The sequence below is a fragment of the Rhinichthys klamathensis genome, unplaced genomic scaffold, assembly GCF_029890125.1.
Source record: "Rhinichthys klamathensis goyatoka isolate OS25496 unplaced genomic scaffold, OSU_Roscu_1.1 h1tg000064l_1, whole genome shotgun sequence".
NCBI classification, from domain to species: domain Eukaryota; kingdom Metazoa; phylum Chordata; class Actinopteri; order Cypriniformes; family Leuciscidae; genus Rhinichthys; species Rhinichthys klamathensis.
In genome coordinates this window covers 1,749,874-1,764,936 of record NW_026606607.1, presented here as the reverse complement: position 1 = coordinate 1,764,936, position 15,063 = coordinate 1,749,874, and the positions used below count along the sequence as shown (strand labels likewise).

General features: G+C 38.4%; 1 protein-coding gene across 4 annotated transcripts in view; it reads right to left on the bottom strand.

The window, feature by feature from the left end:
• dpp6a (dipeptidyl-peptidase 6a) overlaps positions 1-15,063 on the bottom strand; it is a 480,936-nt gene that overhangs the window by 145,722 nt on the left and 320,151 nt on the right. For all 4 annotated transcript variants that reach the window (XM_056249831.1, XM_056249832.1, XM_056249829.1 and 1 more), the window contains one exon: positions 10,354-10,468. In XM_056249831.1, coding sequence (XP_056105806.1) covers positions 10,354-10,468 — 115 coding nt within the window. The remainder of the gene's footprint in view (positions 1-10,353; positions 10,469-15,063) is intronic.

The following is a 15,063-nucleotide window of genomic DNA, read 5'->3' as shown; positions in this document are numbered from 1 at the left end:
AAAAAAAAAACGGACAAGAGGAAATCCAGAGGAACATCATTGATGGAGTGTGGTGGGGTGTCAGGAGCGTTTTGTACCTGGCAGTGTGGATAACACTGAACTGTTCATCAGCGGGGCAGAGGGGAGGAGGATGAACTGACAGGGGCTCTATTACTAAGACCTCCTCCTGAGACTCCTGGGAAGGGCAATGTTTTTAAAGTTGAAATTTTCTTTAGAAAAAAAGGTTCTGTAAATTGTATGAGGTTATAGATTTACAACATAAATATAATAAATAAATACATATACAATAAACAAATTATCTATCTATCTATCTATCTATCTATCTATCTATCTATCTATCTATCTATCTATCTATCTATCTATCTATCTATCTATCTATCTATCTATCTATCTATCTATCTATCTATCTATCTATCTATCTATCTGTTTGGATCATTTGCGGTTTTTGAGCCACTGATCGGATCATTTTTCTGATCAGTAAAAAAATAAATAATTTATATTTTTATATATATATATATATATATATATACATATAGGGGGGAGGGGGGGTAACTTTGCTTTTCATTTATTACGTAAAGGTCACTAGAAGTTCTTCGACAGCTACTACATCAAGAACTACTTTGCTACTGTAGAATTTTACTCTAAAATCGCCTTCCAATTTTTTGTCACTGTAGAAATTAAATATAGTTCCATCTTTGTTAATGCTGTATTTGTTGTTTTATTAATATTAATGACACAGAAAGCAGTAGGAATATTAGGTGTGTGATGTCACTTAGACTGACTGCACGGACCGAAAAAAACTGACAAACATCCGGTATTTTTCTAACTGTTCACTGTAAAACTTTAGAAATTGCTACAAAGCTGAAAAGCTGAATTTTCAGCATCATTACTCCAGTCTTCAGTGTCACATGATCCTTCAGAAATCATTCTGCTGATTTGCTGCTCAAGAAACATTTATTATAATCAGTGTTGGGAATGGTTGTGCTGCTTAATGAAGTGTGGTAAGTGTGGATTAATTTTTTTCTGGATTTTTTTCTTTAAACAGATGAACAGAAAGCTTAAATAACCAATCTTTTAAATATTATATTTTGTATAAATGTATAAACAAATTCACTGTAATTTTTGATCAATGTAACGCATCCTTGCTGAATAAAACAACAATACAGTATATATCATAAATGTCTATATTATCTGTCTTAATAGTGTTTCCTGGTCTTCTGTATGATTTATCATGGACATTAATCCAAAGAGAGAAAAAGAGTTTGTCTTTTTCAAAACTTTTTCCTCCTCTAAAGCAAATATACATGTATATGAAATTATTAGAATATTTCCTAAGATAAATCAAAAAAGCATTTACAATTCAAGTTCTGAAAAGTATGTTCATTTATGCCCTCAATACTTGGTCGGGGCTCCTTTAGCACGAGTTACTGCATCAATGCTGCATGGCATTGAGACGAACAGCCTGTGGCACTGCTGACGTTATTGAAGCCCAGGTTGCTTTGAAAGCAGCTTTCAGCTCATCTGTATTGTTAGGTCGGTGGTGTTTCTCATCTTCCTCTTGACAATACCCCATAGATTCTCCATGGGATTCAGGTCAGTCGAGTTGGCTGGCCAATCAAGCACAATAATATTGCGGCGAACAAATCTGTCAGTAGTTATTTTGGCACTGCTGGCAAGTGCTAAATCCTGCTGGAAAAGGAAATCGGCATGTCCATGAAGCTTGTCAACAGATGGAAGCATGAAGTACTCTAAAATCTCCTGGTAGACGACTGCGTTCATTTAGGATTTGATGAAACGCAGTGGACCAACACCAGCAGATGACATGGCACCCCAAATCATCACTGACTGTGGAAACTTCATACTGGACTTCAAGAAAGTTGGATTCACTCTTCCTCCAGACTCTGGGACCTTGATTACCAAATGAAATGCACAATTTACTTTCATCTGAAAAGAGGACTTTGGACCACTGAGCTACAGTCCAGCTCTTTTTTCTTTTTCTCATTAGCCCTTTTTCTTTTTAAGATCCTTCTGACGTTGTCTCTGGTTCAGGAGTGGCTTGGTACTAGGGATGTGATAGTTGAAGCCCATTTCCAGAAGAATGCTGTGCGTGCTGGCTCTTGATGCACTGACTCCAGCTTCAGTCCACTCATTGTGAAGCTCTCCCAAGTTCTTGAATCGGCTTCGCTTGACAATCTTCTTAAGACTGCGGTCATCCCTGTTGTTTGTGCACCTTTTCCTGCCACACTTTTTCCTTCCAGTCAACTTTCCATGAACATGCTTCAATACAGCGCTCTGCGAACAGCCAGCCCTTTCAGCCATGACCTTCTGTGGTGTCAATGATCGTCTTCTGGACAACTGTCAAGTCAGCAGACTTTCCCATGATTGTGGTTGTGAGTACTGAACTAGACCGAGAGGTACCAATTAAATGATTGGTAATTTAATCAAGTTTGAAAATAAATATTAAAATATTTTGAGATAAGTGTTTTTTTTTATAGCTGTATATAGGCCTTAAAGCTGCAGTAGGGAGTTTTGAGAAAACGTTGACTTAGCCTGAACATTTGAACAAGCACAACTTCCAGGTCCCACCCCCTTGCTCTCTGCTGCGCTACAGCCCTCCCTCCACAGCTCGTCCTCCACAGCGGAGCCTGCCGTAAACGCGCAGGCTAGTAAACAGGGCCACCGATAATAGCGGATAAAAAGTGATATGGCACATTCACTAATAGGGACTAAACGTCAATAATATGCTTTACATTGACTATGGCCTGCCCATACTTTGACTACAAACTTGGTCCTCAAATCATTATGTATTTTCCAATAGCCTACATGTAACTTTATAACGTTGCACTCTTTCTATAAGTTATAAATAGCTAGTAAGATAACGTTAATATAACGGTAACTAACGTTACAGTATGTAAGTAATTATTCTAGCGATATATAATGCTAGATAAGGTGTGCTAGTACATTATTTCAGCAACATGACAAGCCAGTGAATTAGCAGGTTTCAATTGTTGCTTAGCAGAGTGCGTGACATTTTATCTACATGTTATGCGGCTAGAGTTTTGACACCGAGTCAATGGGCTCTGTGTAATTCTTTCTTTTTCGCTTGTTTATCGTCATCGTTCTTTTTCCTCTTACCTCTTTGTTTTATGAGCAGGTGTCACTCGAGAATTGGCAGTTTAGGTTGTTTCTCCGTCATAAGCACAGCTTCAGCACGCCGGCAGTCTTGAGTTTGAACGACGGCTCGCGCTGTGCAAGAGAGGGGTGTGATCAGCGCATACACGAGCGTGATTGACACTGCTAAGACAATCCTCCTGGCTCTGATTGGTTGTTTCTGACCGGGAGCGTGTATTTCTTGCAAATGGCAATAGGACCACTGGGAGGAGCCAGAGGAGCTTGATTTTTACACAGATTATCTGTCTCATATTCTACTGTCAGGACATAATGACAGTTTTAGCAAATACATGTTTTCAAAAGTTACCTACAGGAGCTTTAATTATCTACATTTACATAAAAAAGGTTTGACACATTTTAGTTTATGTGTTATTAGTCTAGAATATATTACATTTTCACTTTCTTAAATAACTGATGAAAAAAATATATATATATATATATATATATATATATATATATATATATTTATATATATATATATATATATTAGGGGTTTGACAAGATTTCTCATCGAGTGAAAAGCTGTCTCGTGATATCACCATGATAAATTAGCATAGAATATGCCACCGTTACATTCACATTAGATGAAGGTGCCCACCGCGGCACCGCCTTTCGCTGTCGTTTTGCTGTTTTTATAAAAATAAAAACCATTGTAAACTATTGTAAATGTCTTCTCTACTCATTCAGCAGGAGTTGCAGTCGCACACAGTGCAGCAGGAATCACGGTTCACTGATCTCATGATGGCGGATGACAAATGTCTTCTCTTGTAGAATACGCGCTCAGCGCCGCTGCTCCCTATACACAGAGTACGTGCGATCGCGAACCAAAAAGTGAAAATGAAACGCGTGCTCCCTGATGCGCGCAAATAAGGCTGCATACAATAGTCTGTCTCCCATTATCAAACCTATCTCTGGACTGTGTAGTTGTGGCTCTGGTCTCTGTTTTGGTCTCTGTTTGCACTTTGAATATTGAGAGAGTACTGTAACGTCTGAAGAACGACAGACAAGGGAGGCTCCGTTTCTGAACTTTTAATCGGAACGCAAGAACAACTGTACACAAAACGCACCAGCCAACTCACTCGATCGTTTCTCTCGATCGTTACTCACTACCCGGCCTTTTTCCGAACTCACTGCCTTAACCCTTGAACTGCCGGCGCAAAATAAAACAGCATTTTCACAACAATTATAAGTCTGTGAGCTACAGTACTTAATTGCACTTGCACTTATTGTTTGCACTTAATAAGACTAAGAGAAAACTGTTATTTATTTTTGTTATTTATACTGTTTTTATTTCTATGTTCAATTTGTGGAAATTAGTTCAATTATGAGGTCACACACAGCCTCAATCAGAAGTTCTGGAAGTTCATAAATGTACAGTAAGGTCTGAAGAGACTCATGAAATTATCCAGGAGAAAAGCCAGTCAGTTGAGTTTGTGGCAAAACCTTTTACAGTGCTTGTATTGTATATTGTTGTCTTTCAATGCATTTGATAATTCATACTCATAAAGTAGAACTGAAATTGCATTCATTACAAGATTATTAGTTAAAACATTTCAAAATGCACCTGCAGACCATTTTTCCAGTCATTGCGGATTTCTATAAAATATTGTGCAAAACTCTCATCTAGTCTCATCTTGTTCTCGTGAACCCAATCTCGAGTCTTGTCTGTTGAGATAAGTGTCTCGTCACACCCGATATATATTTATATATACGTATATACTTAAGAAAAGTTATTTCTTAAAGGGGTCATATAATGGTACATGCACTTTTACAAGATGATTGTACTGAATTGTGTGTTGGCAGTGCCTGTACACAACCATCATTAAATGATAAAAATCCATCCAGTGTTTTTGTTTTAATCTCCTTATATGTTTTCCCCTGCCTCAAATCAAGCCGTTCGAGCGTGTGACGTCACAAGGTCGCACGCCCCTCCCACGATTGTTGAATGACAGCACCGTTACAACACAGACCCGCCCTCGCTCGTGAGAGCTGTCAATCATAGTCTGCGCGGACCGGCGGCGTGATCATTGGCGTCTAAGCGATTGTGGTGTTCTGTTCTTGGGTGTAATAACGAACACAGCAGTCATTTTAATGTTCCTAAATCCGAACCGCTGAAGACGCAGTGGCTGAGTTTGTTTTCGAAGGGAATGTTCCCCACGAGCAACGTCAATGCTTTCATGTTTGCGCGAATCATTTCTCACCAGACTGCTTTATAATCGAGGGTCAGTATAAAGCTGGTTTTGCTAAGCAGCTGCTCATGAAAAAAGGATCGGTACCAGATTTTCGTGTTCCTGCTGAAGCTGAACCTCTAGAACAACTGAAGTGAGTGTAACGTTTTATTAAACTTTATATTAATATTTATATTAATCTTTGCAAACCGCTAGCAGCACGCTTCACAATGAATGCGTCTAAGGTTTACACTTAAGGTACATTACGGCATGTTTTCTATGTATGATGTTCTCAATATAATTCATAATCCCACGTTTATACTGAACAACGTGTTATGGTTATTGTATTATTGTGTTACACACTGTGTACGCACAGAACAGAGAGGCGGGGTGAGCAAAGCTCATTATCATTTAAAGTCATATGCACTGAAACGGCGTGCTGAAAACAGAGCTGTTTGTGACCAAGTAAAATAAGTGTTTTCTTACAATACTAATGAGAATTTTTAATTAAAGTATATTACAAACTTTAAACTTCAAACTTTAATTTAAGTTGTATTCACACCAGGAAAGTCCGATAGTTCACTTGCTTTGGTCCGGACCAAATAAAAAATTTTTTTTTTTTTTTTTGGTACGGTTCGCTTTCACACTTCTCTTTTTGCAAGTGAACCAAAATTTGTAAACAAAACCACACATGTGCTAAGGTCGTCCATTCATTGGACAAGGATTCTCAAGTAGGGAAATCATGAAGTGCAAAAAAGGCTCAGCATGGAGATATTTCGTACTGCAATATTTGTTATTTTACTAATTTTGTGTTATTCTGTACAAACGCAATATGAAGAAACTGCGCAGAAGATGGATAAGGTATAAAGTTTTCATTCATAGAGAGGGGCTATGTTCACACATTCAAATAATGAGATTCTTATTGTAAATACTGCTAACAAGTGCTGTCAATGTTAACGCTTACGATTAAGTTTGTCCAGTTTAACGCAGCATCATCCTTGTATTGTAACTATCGTTACATTATATGAACTGCAAAAGCTTTTTTTGCATCTATGCACGATTAGACTAAAGAGAACGCTCTGTATGTGAATGTCCTGATGCACACACTCATTCATCCATTCCATTCCAATGATACACACACGACGCGCAACAGTATCGTGTGGCCAGACAGCGCGCCGGAATGGAATTCTCTTGAACAAAAATTACACAAACCATTATGCCAAAATCTCCGACTACGGAAGCCTGTTAACTCAAAGGCGCAGTGCTTTCTTGCAATTGGGTCGGTTTATGTTCACACCGTAAACGAACCGTACCAGAGTTCGTTTGGAACCGTACCGAGACCACCTCTTCAGCTGGGTCTCGGTTCGGTTGTTTGGTCCGCACCGAGTTCGATTGCTGTATTCACACCTGCCCAAAAGGTCCGCACCAAGGGGGGAAACGAACTAGAGTTCGATTCAATCGAACCAAACAAGGCAGGTGTGAATACACCCTTAGACCCTAAAGAATCATACTAGCTTGTACAAAAATGGCATTATATGACCCCTTTAAAGGCAACAAAATCCGGAGAAACAACTCGAAGCAAAGCCAGCCTTGGTGGAGATGCCAACTAAATTTACTGTATAACGCGGAGTTTCACGGAATTTATAAATTTTTTGATGAATGAATAAAAAGCAGTTCAGTACACTTGAAATCAAATCGCAACATAGACTTGTGTGTGTGAATATTAAACAGCAAAAAAGACTATTTAAATACGAATCCTGCATGTTCTGTGTGAATGAATGGTGTAGACGACGCGCAGTTTCATTTACCACACACACACACACACACTGAAGCAAGTGTGACGCTCGTGCTGTTTTTTGCCTATATGAGTACACGAATACATGAACTTCATCTCCAGACTCTAGATCCCCTCTGAAAGTCACTTTGTGAGCATTTAACCGCTTCATTTGAGAAAAATTATCGTCATGTCATAACGTCTCAAAGGTCTTCACAGCAACCCGTCAAAATAAAAGTTTAGTTTAATTTGACAGAAATATATAACTGTTGTACAGTAGAATTTAGATGTGTCTCAATGTAATAATAATACTAACTCTAATACAAATAAATTATCATCAAAACTTTATTTTTTAAGGAATAATACAATTTTAACAGTAAATCTCATTGTGCAGCACGTTGTTTGACGTTTGTTTAATTTCATATGATTCAAATAAATTAAATTAATGTTTTATGTCTTCATTTGATTACCATAAGAAACACAACACCGCATTTTTTTTTTTAAATGTTGTATAAATGTAATAATTCTATAAGTTTCATGATTTCAATTGTCAATCACAGATCGGGCACACGCCACCCCTCGCGCACGTTACAATCACATGCACACGCCGGAAGTTTGCGGAAGTTCGCGCAGTAACGAAGAGTGATGGCGGAAAATCAAGTAAGCTCATTTAGAGTATAAATGACGTTAGCAATTGCAATCTATCGGTAGATTAGCCAGGGCAGCATACCTCCAAATAATCCATGGTGTTGATGGATGCTGATGAGATGGGCACGTTCACTGAAAATCTGGTGCACACGCACTGACGAGCATGACCTCGGTGGGAGGGTATCCGTTGATAGTGGGGGAGGGCCATGAGAGTTGTAAACATTAAAAATTTTGCCTAAGTCCACTCAATCTGCCAGACTTGCCGACTGCAGCTTTAATTAGACCTGCTTTTTGATTACTAAAAATTGTATGGTGTAAAACAGGTCTGGCAGAGAGCTTTATTACTCAGCTACTGAAGGCTATGACAACACCACATATCCGTAACACGCCCGCTCCACGACACTAGTAGTTTCGGGGGGTCTACCACCCCCCCCTGAAATAAATCCTAGGGGAAACACTGATATATATTTAGCTAAAGTCGCCATTTCCTCATGCTTTTTTAAACTCTCACCATCTATTCATCAACATTTAGAGACCACTTCTCATGTTCCAATCAATTACTGATACATAAAACCCCACCCTACATGTTTTTGTCATTAAACATTCTATTTGACTCTAAAATGTCACATTGCGTATAAGTAAAATAGGTAAAATATCAAGAATATAATTATTTGCAATGTGCCTTGGATAAATCAGGTGCACTTATGTAAGTGACCTGGTTTACAGGCAGAAGTGTGAAGATATCTTTGAGACCTGTCCAATGTCCTGTCCTGCAGTTTTGGAGTGGCATCAGGACTCAAGCTAGAAATGCCACCTGCTCGGTCTCTACGGCCGGTGCTCATTCTCTCTGCTCTATTAGCCTGACTGCCTGAACCGTCACCTGCTCCAGTTTAGATGGAGCACAGAAGTGAAGTGAAAGACTGCAGCCAGACAAGGGGTCCAAATGGACAGAAGAGGATGTAACAACACGCACATACTTGCATATGTGGTTTACAGGAACTCTCCATAGGCATAATGGTTTTTATACTGTACAAACTGTATATTCTATCCCCCTACACTAAGCCCACCCTTAAACCTACCCATCACAGAAAACTTTATGCATGTTTATGTTGTGTAGCCATGTCATTACGCACATTTGTGTCCTCATAAACCATAAACCATATATATAAGAGCCCCCCACCCCCACACACACACACATGCTCAAAAAGCAGAAAACCAATCAGTGTCTCATCTCAATCTGTGCCTCCCATTAAAATATTTGTCACTGAGCTTATTATTAGAGAAATGTGTAAATGTATGCAATAACACAAAACTACAGACAAAACTACTCAATTAGTTTCTCAAAGACTGAATCTGCTAGATTATGGCAAACCAGCATTCACAGCACACTAATTAAAGCACGGCTGGGAGATTTTAATGGGTTTCAGAGAGCAAGGGAATGCAGAGATTTATATTGCCCAGTAACAGGCTTCACTGGACACGTATAAACTGCACTTAAATATGGTACTTCCTCCACTGCTGAGAGCTTAATCCTGTTCTTTACTGTTTGGATGCCTCTTTTAGTACTATTTCAATGGCAGAGAAGATTTTTTTTTTTTTTACAGTAACAAAATTATTTTTAAAACTATCTCTAAGGTGATCTCTAAGGTGGACACCCAACTTAATATATGATATTTACCATCTGAATCTTACCATGTCATGTCAGCAAACGGAAAAGTCAGCCAGCTGTTTATTATTTATGTAATTTATTATGTTAATTATTGTGTATTTCACCCTAACAGCAGGGGCGCCTTTTACCCCAAATACCATACTTTTACAAATTCTTCCGTTATTGAAAAACTTAAATTACCTTGAACAAAACTGAAAATCACTAAGACGACCTTTGTCTCAAAATATATTTAACAATTTTGACGATTCTCATTTGCTACTTAAATCTACAACATTTAAAAAAAAACATCAAATATTAGATCAAATTGGCGCAGAATCAACGATCGTGTCAAGGATCAGAAAAATGTCCATGTGCATCTTGAAAAGCGGATGTTTTGGAAAGTGCTGTGACAAGTTTTTGTGCCTTCTAATTGTTTGGTGGAAAATAAAATCAAAGTCGTCTTATATAACTTGTAGTGTAACGAATTACTGTTCCCAGGAATTGATAAGTCAAGTAATAATATTACTTTTAAAAGGAGTGAAGAGCAATAAAACAAATTTTAATTGAGTATCGAGCCCAAAACTGTTTGTGACCAATTCAGTTGAGTCTGAAGCCTATTACTATATACTTTATTTTTGTGTTGTTTAGCCGCATTGAATGTGTCCAAAACCTTCTACGTTTTTATTTTGTTTGCATGGTCGTGTTACATATGTGAAACCAGTCCCAATTGAAACTTCCAAGTACAAGCCAATATGTTTTGGAAAACATTCAAGGTGTTCTGGCAGGATGCAGTAACATGAAAAGCTGTGTCTGTAATATGATTGTGCACCTGTATGTAGACACTTGAAACATTCTGGTTTGTTAACAGTAGTGTGTGTGTGTGTGTGTACGCGCTATGGCCTAGAGGCTCGTGGCCCCGGGCCCTTTGCTCCCAGGCTGCTTACCTGGAGTCAGCAGAATGACAGAGGTGACGATCAGAGAGCAGATGACCAGAATAACAAGCAGTGCAATCGCTATTCCCTTCCAGTTCCTCTGCGGAGGGTTACTTCCCACCAGCTCCTACAGAAAGAGATGGACAAAGAGAGAGAAAGCATGTGAGTCGATGAATGCAAATGGGAGGTTTGTCAAGGACAGATGTGTGCCAGTAAGCAGCACCTCCTGGGAAACTGCTGTTGGCCTAAAACAAATTCTGCCAACATCTGTGTAAAAGTGTCATTTAGTGTGACATACACTATTGTCAGTGGTGTAGTCTACGTGATACGCAGGTATACGGCGTATACCCACTAGAAAATGTCAAGGATTTCCGTATGCCCACTAGGAAATGTCAAAGATCTCCGTATACCCACTTTAAAAAGCGTGAGGATTCGTAACAACATCGTTTTGTGAAAGAACTTTCATAAATTCACCCCGCCGTCTGTGTTTGCGCAGCGACACGGATCGAATCGCGGAATCCAGCAACAAATGTAACTTAGCTACTGTAAAGCGGAACGTCACGCAATTTGGCCATTTTTGAATGAACAAATCAAAAGTAATGATAATCAAATCTCGATATGTACTAAGTGTCTATGAATATTAAAGCTCAAAAAGACTGCTATTCAGGGGCGTAATTTGTGGGGGGGATGGGGGGGATATAACCCCCCCCAATATTTAAATCTATGCATTACAACCCCCCCATTATTTATACCATGATCACAATATCAGGAGGCATACCCAAACTTCAACCCCCCCAATGTTCAAACCAAATCTACGCCCTTGCTGCTATTGAAATAAACTCTGCATGTTCTGCGTGTCTCTGTGAATGAGCGCTCAATGTGTGCTCTACTACACACTGAAGCGCGCGTGACACGCGTTGTGTTTTCAGCGTCTATGAGGAGGACATGCACACATTTGAACTTCATTGCAGAGCTTTTATGAGAGTCACTTCACAAGAATTTGACCATTTCATTTGATAAAACTATCGTCATTCATTCGTATCATATACACACTCACGAACTTTAAAGTCTTCATGACAACCTGTCAAAATCAAAGTTTTGTATAACTTGAGGAAAATATAACAGAAATATATTACTATTGCACAGTAGAGTATACTTCAAGTAGGCCTAATAATAATAATAATAATAGTTTATTAAAACACACAGAAGCTCAAATGTCTTTAATTTACAACCCACCAAAATAAAAGTTTGTAGAGAGAAATAAGGAACCCGAGGAAATTATGCAAGAAATTGCATAGTAAGATGTACTTTTTAAAATAATAATAATCAAATTGTATATCACAGTATACTCACTACAAAAAACTAGACTACACCACTGACTATTGTTCAAAAGTTTGGGGCTGGTAAGAAAATATTATGCTCATCAAAGTTGCATTTATTTGATTTGATTAAAATCTTTTCTATTTTAATATGATAAAAGGTAATTTATTCATGAGATGGATTCATGAGTCTTCAGTGTCACATGATCCTTCAGAATTCATTCTAAGATGCTGATTTGTTGTTCCTGAAACATTTATTATTATTATCAATGTTGAAAATGCTGCTAATGCTTTTTGTTCAAACCGCGATGTTTTATTTTTCAGGATTCCTTGATAAATAGAAAGTTCGAAAGGACAGCATTTATTTAAAATGTTGTTTTTTTTGTAACCAATAAAAGCCTTTACTGTCACTTTTGATTAATGTAATGCATCTTAGCCAAATAAAAGTATTAATTTCTTACAGAAAAAAATAAAAATCATACTGACCCCAAACTTTTGAACATTTGACTTTTTTTCTTCTTCCAGCAACAAGGGAGATTTATTGGTGAAATAAAGTATGAAGTTCTGAAAAGCTTGAGGGCGTTTTAATTTCTAAAGGCCAAAAAAACACATACATCATTTGTATTTGGTTCATGTGTTGTGCATAAGAACTGTGTGGAGGAAAGAAAAGCATTTTTTTTTCTCCAAATTTGAGATTAATTAATTGATGTTAAGCCTAAAACAGAGCAAATTTTTCTCAATTAATATTTAGCAGTAGCTCTAACTGAAACAAATTTGATCAATTGTTGGAAGTTCCTCCACATGAAAACATCAATTTAAGCTTACGAGGAGCTATTTCAAACTGGAGATGAATCAAGTGTGAATGACAGACAATAAACTGTTTAAAAATAAAAAGCAGAGAACAGACCCGCTCATACAGATGCCACCAAAACACAAGATTCACAACAAGCAGACAGTTAGTAGACACAGAGCATTTGAACTTCAAAGCAGAATGCATGCAAATAGAGTTGAAAGTAGCATGCGGCTGTGGCCTGTGTTCCAGCGGCTGACATTTTTATTGGACTCAACTCAGACTAATGAAGTGGAAGTCTAGTGGCGAGGGCGGCATTAAACTCTTTAAGGCCTGAGCTGTTAGTGACCTTGTTCCTGTCCTAATTGAATAGCGCGCCAGACATCATTAGCCTGGAGATAACAGTAGCCAGAGCCTGTTTACCGGGACACCCATTACAAGGACTCATTAAAGTCCCTCTCTCTCTCTCTTCCTCTCTAGGGTCACACAGACAGACTCCTCCTTTCCGGTATGCAGACAGAGCCACCGAGTCTCATGTGAATAGAGACACAGCATTACAGCACTAACCACCAACGGCACCCTTCACCCTGCCTTACTTCACATATGCGATCCTAATGACAATAACAGTTAGGTATATTTTACCTACAATGCTCTGCGTCTTAAGATAATTAATCAGAAATGAGTCTGATTGATGCTTACATGTGCACACACAAAAGCACCTAAATGGCAGGTGCATGCCAAAGTATGGGCTGATTATTTTTGTTTTGATTTGCTTTTTCTGTTATGAATATTGAGTCAACAGATAAATGACACCACAATCGGTCTCTGAAAAATAGCACCCAAAATCATAGGGAAAGTAACATCTTTAAGCAATTACATTAATATTATCATGCTCAAGTCAGATGCATTACATTACAGAATTGGTTGACACATACAATTTTAAGTTAAATTGTAAACTATGATAATATTTGATTAGGTAAACCACATTTGGAAATATGTGGGAATATTTGCACAATAAATATGAGAGAAATACATTATTAATAGTTCTAATAACAACTGGGATGTGTGATGTACACTCCCGGGCAAAAAAAAAAAAAAAAAGACCACAAATTATTGGTCAGAAAATCACAAAATTTAAGCAAAATTTAACGCACTACTTAAAAAGCCATTGCTGTCTCAGAAAAACATCAAAGACAGAATGAATGGAAGAATGGAAGTTGTGTGTGTAGTGAAGAATCACAATGAAACACGAAGTTGCATGGTGATGCTCTAGACGAGCAGTGGTTCTCAAACCTCTCCTGGAGTACCACCAGCCCTGCACATGTTGTATGTCTCCCTCATCTATCACACCTGATTCAACTCATGAGCTCATTAGTAGAGACTGCAAGACCTGAAATGGGTGTGTCAAATATAGGGAGACATACAAAATGTGCAGGGGCTGGTGGTCCTCCGGGAGAGGTTTGAGAACCACTGCTCTAGAGCGGTGTCTTCGAAAATCTGCTGAATAATATAATAATAAATGTGTCTCTAACACAGTGAAGCATGGAGAAAGAGGTGTCATTGTGTGGGGAGCCTTGCTAGCTGCTGGTATTGGTGAGATACTTCACTGTAAAAAGTAATGGAATGCTTTGGAATGCAGGAGAATATTGCAGAATGGCTTGCTTCCCACAAATGAAAAGTTATTATCTAAAGAGGAAGTATTTTTCAACAAGAAAATCCTCCAGCCCAAATTGCAAAGACAACCAAGAATTGGCTTGAGAACGAGTCCACCACGCTCATGTTTGATCAGAGTCCCGATTTGAACTCTATAGTGAATATTTTGTCTCACATTAAACTCAAACAAACTGGGATATTTATGAACTGTTTGAAGCCATCAACATTGAGTGGAGCAACACTGACTCTTCTTCCTGCAAAAAGATGTCTAAAAGTTTACCCACATTTACGTGGAGCTTGTAACATTTTAAGAAAACAAGTGGGAAGGCTATTCCATGCTAAGTTATCTACAGTATTTGTGTCAGTTTAGTAAATTTCCTGACCATTGATTTGTGATATTTACAATTGAACCCTTTTCTTAGGACTGGTTAACACAGACTGCGTTTTTGCTTTAGAAACGTGAAAAGCAGGTCAGTGGAACAGAAAAAAGCTCTAGAGACGCATTTTTTAAGTGTCAAACTTTTTTTAATTTGAGCGTCACATTTTTAGAATGACGTGTCATACGCAAGACACTGAAAAAGATGTGAGATGTGAGCGCAACGGTTAAAGACATCCATCTAGCACGTGTTCACCTTGAAAAACAATGGAAAAGTAGCGTAGTGGGATGGAAAAATGCATTCTGTGTGAACAGTCCCTTAGAAAAAACAATGCTTCAACCGGTTACGACAAACATAAAATGGACTGCAGTAAATATACATTTGTAATCTGTATCGCCACAGGTTATAAAATAAATAAATAATAATAAGCGAAGGTGACTGTGGCGAGCAGGACGAGGCCGAGGGCTGTGGGAGAACGGCGCGAGGCCGGTGGCGTGACTGATGATGAGCGACGACAGTGAAGAACGAGAGAGGCCAGGCCTGGACGAGAAGAGCCACGCCCCTCACGGACGACTGCTGTCAC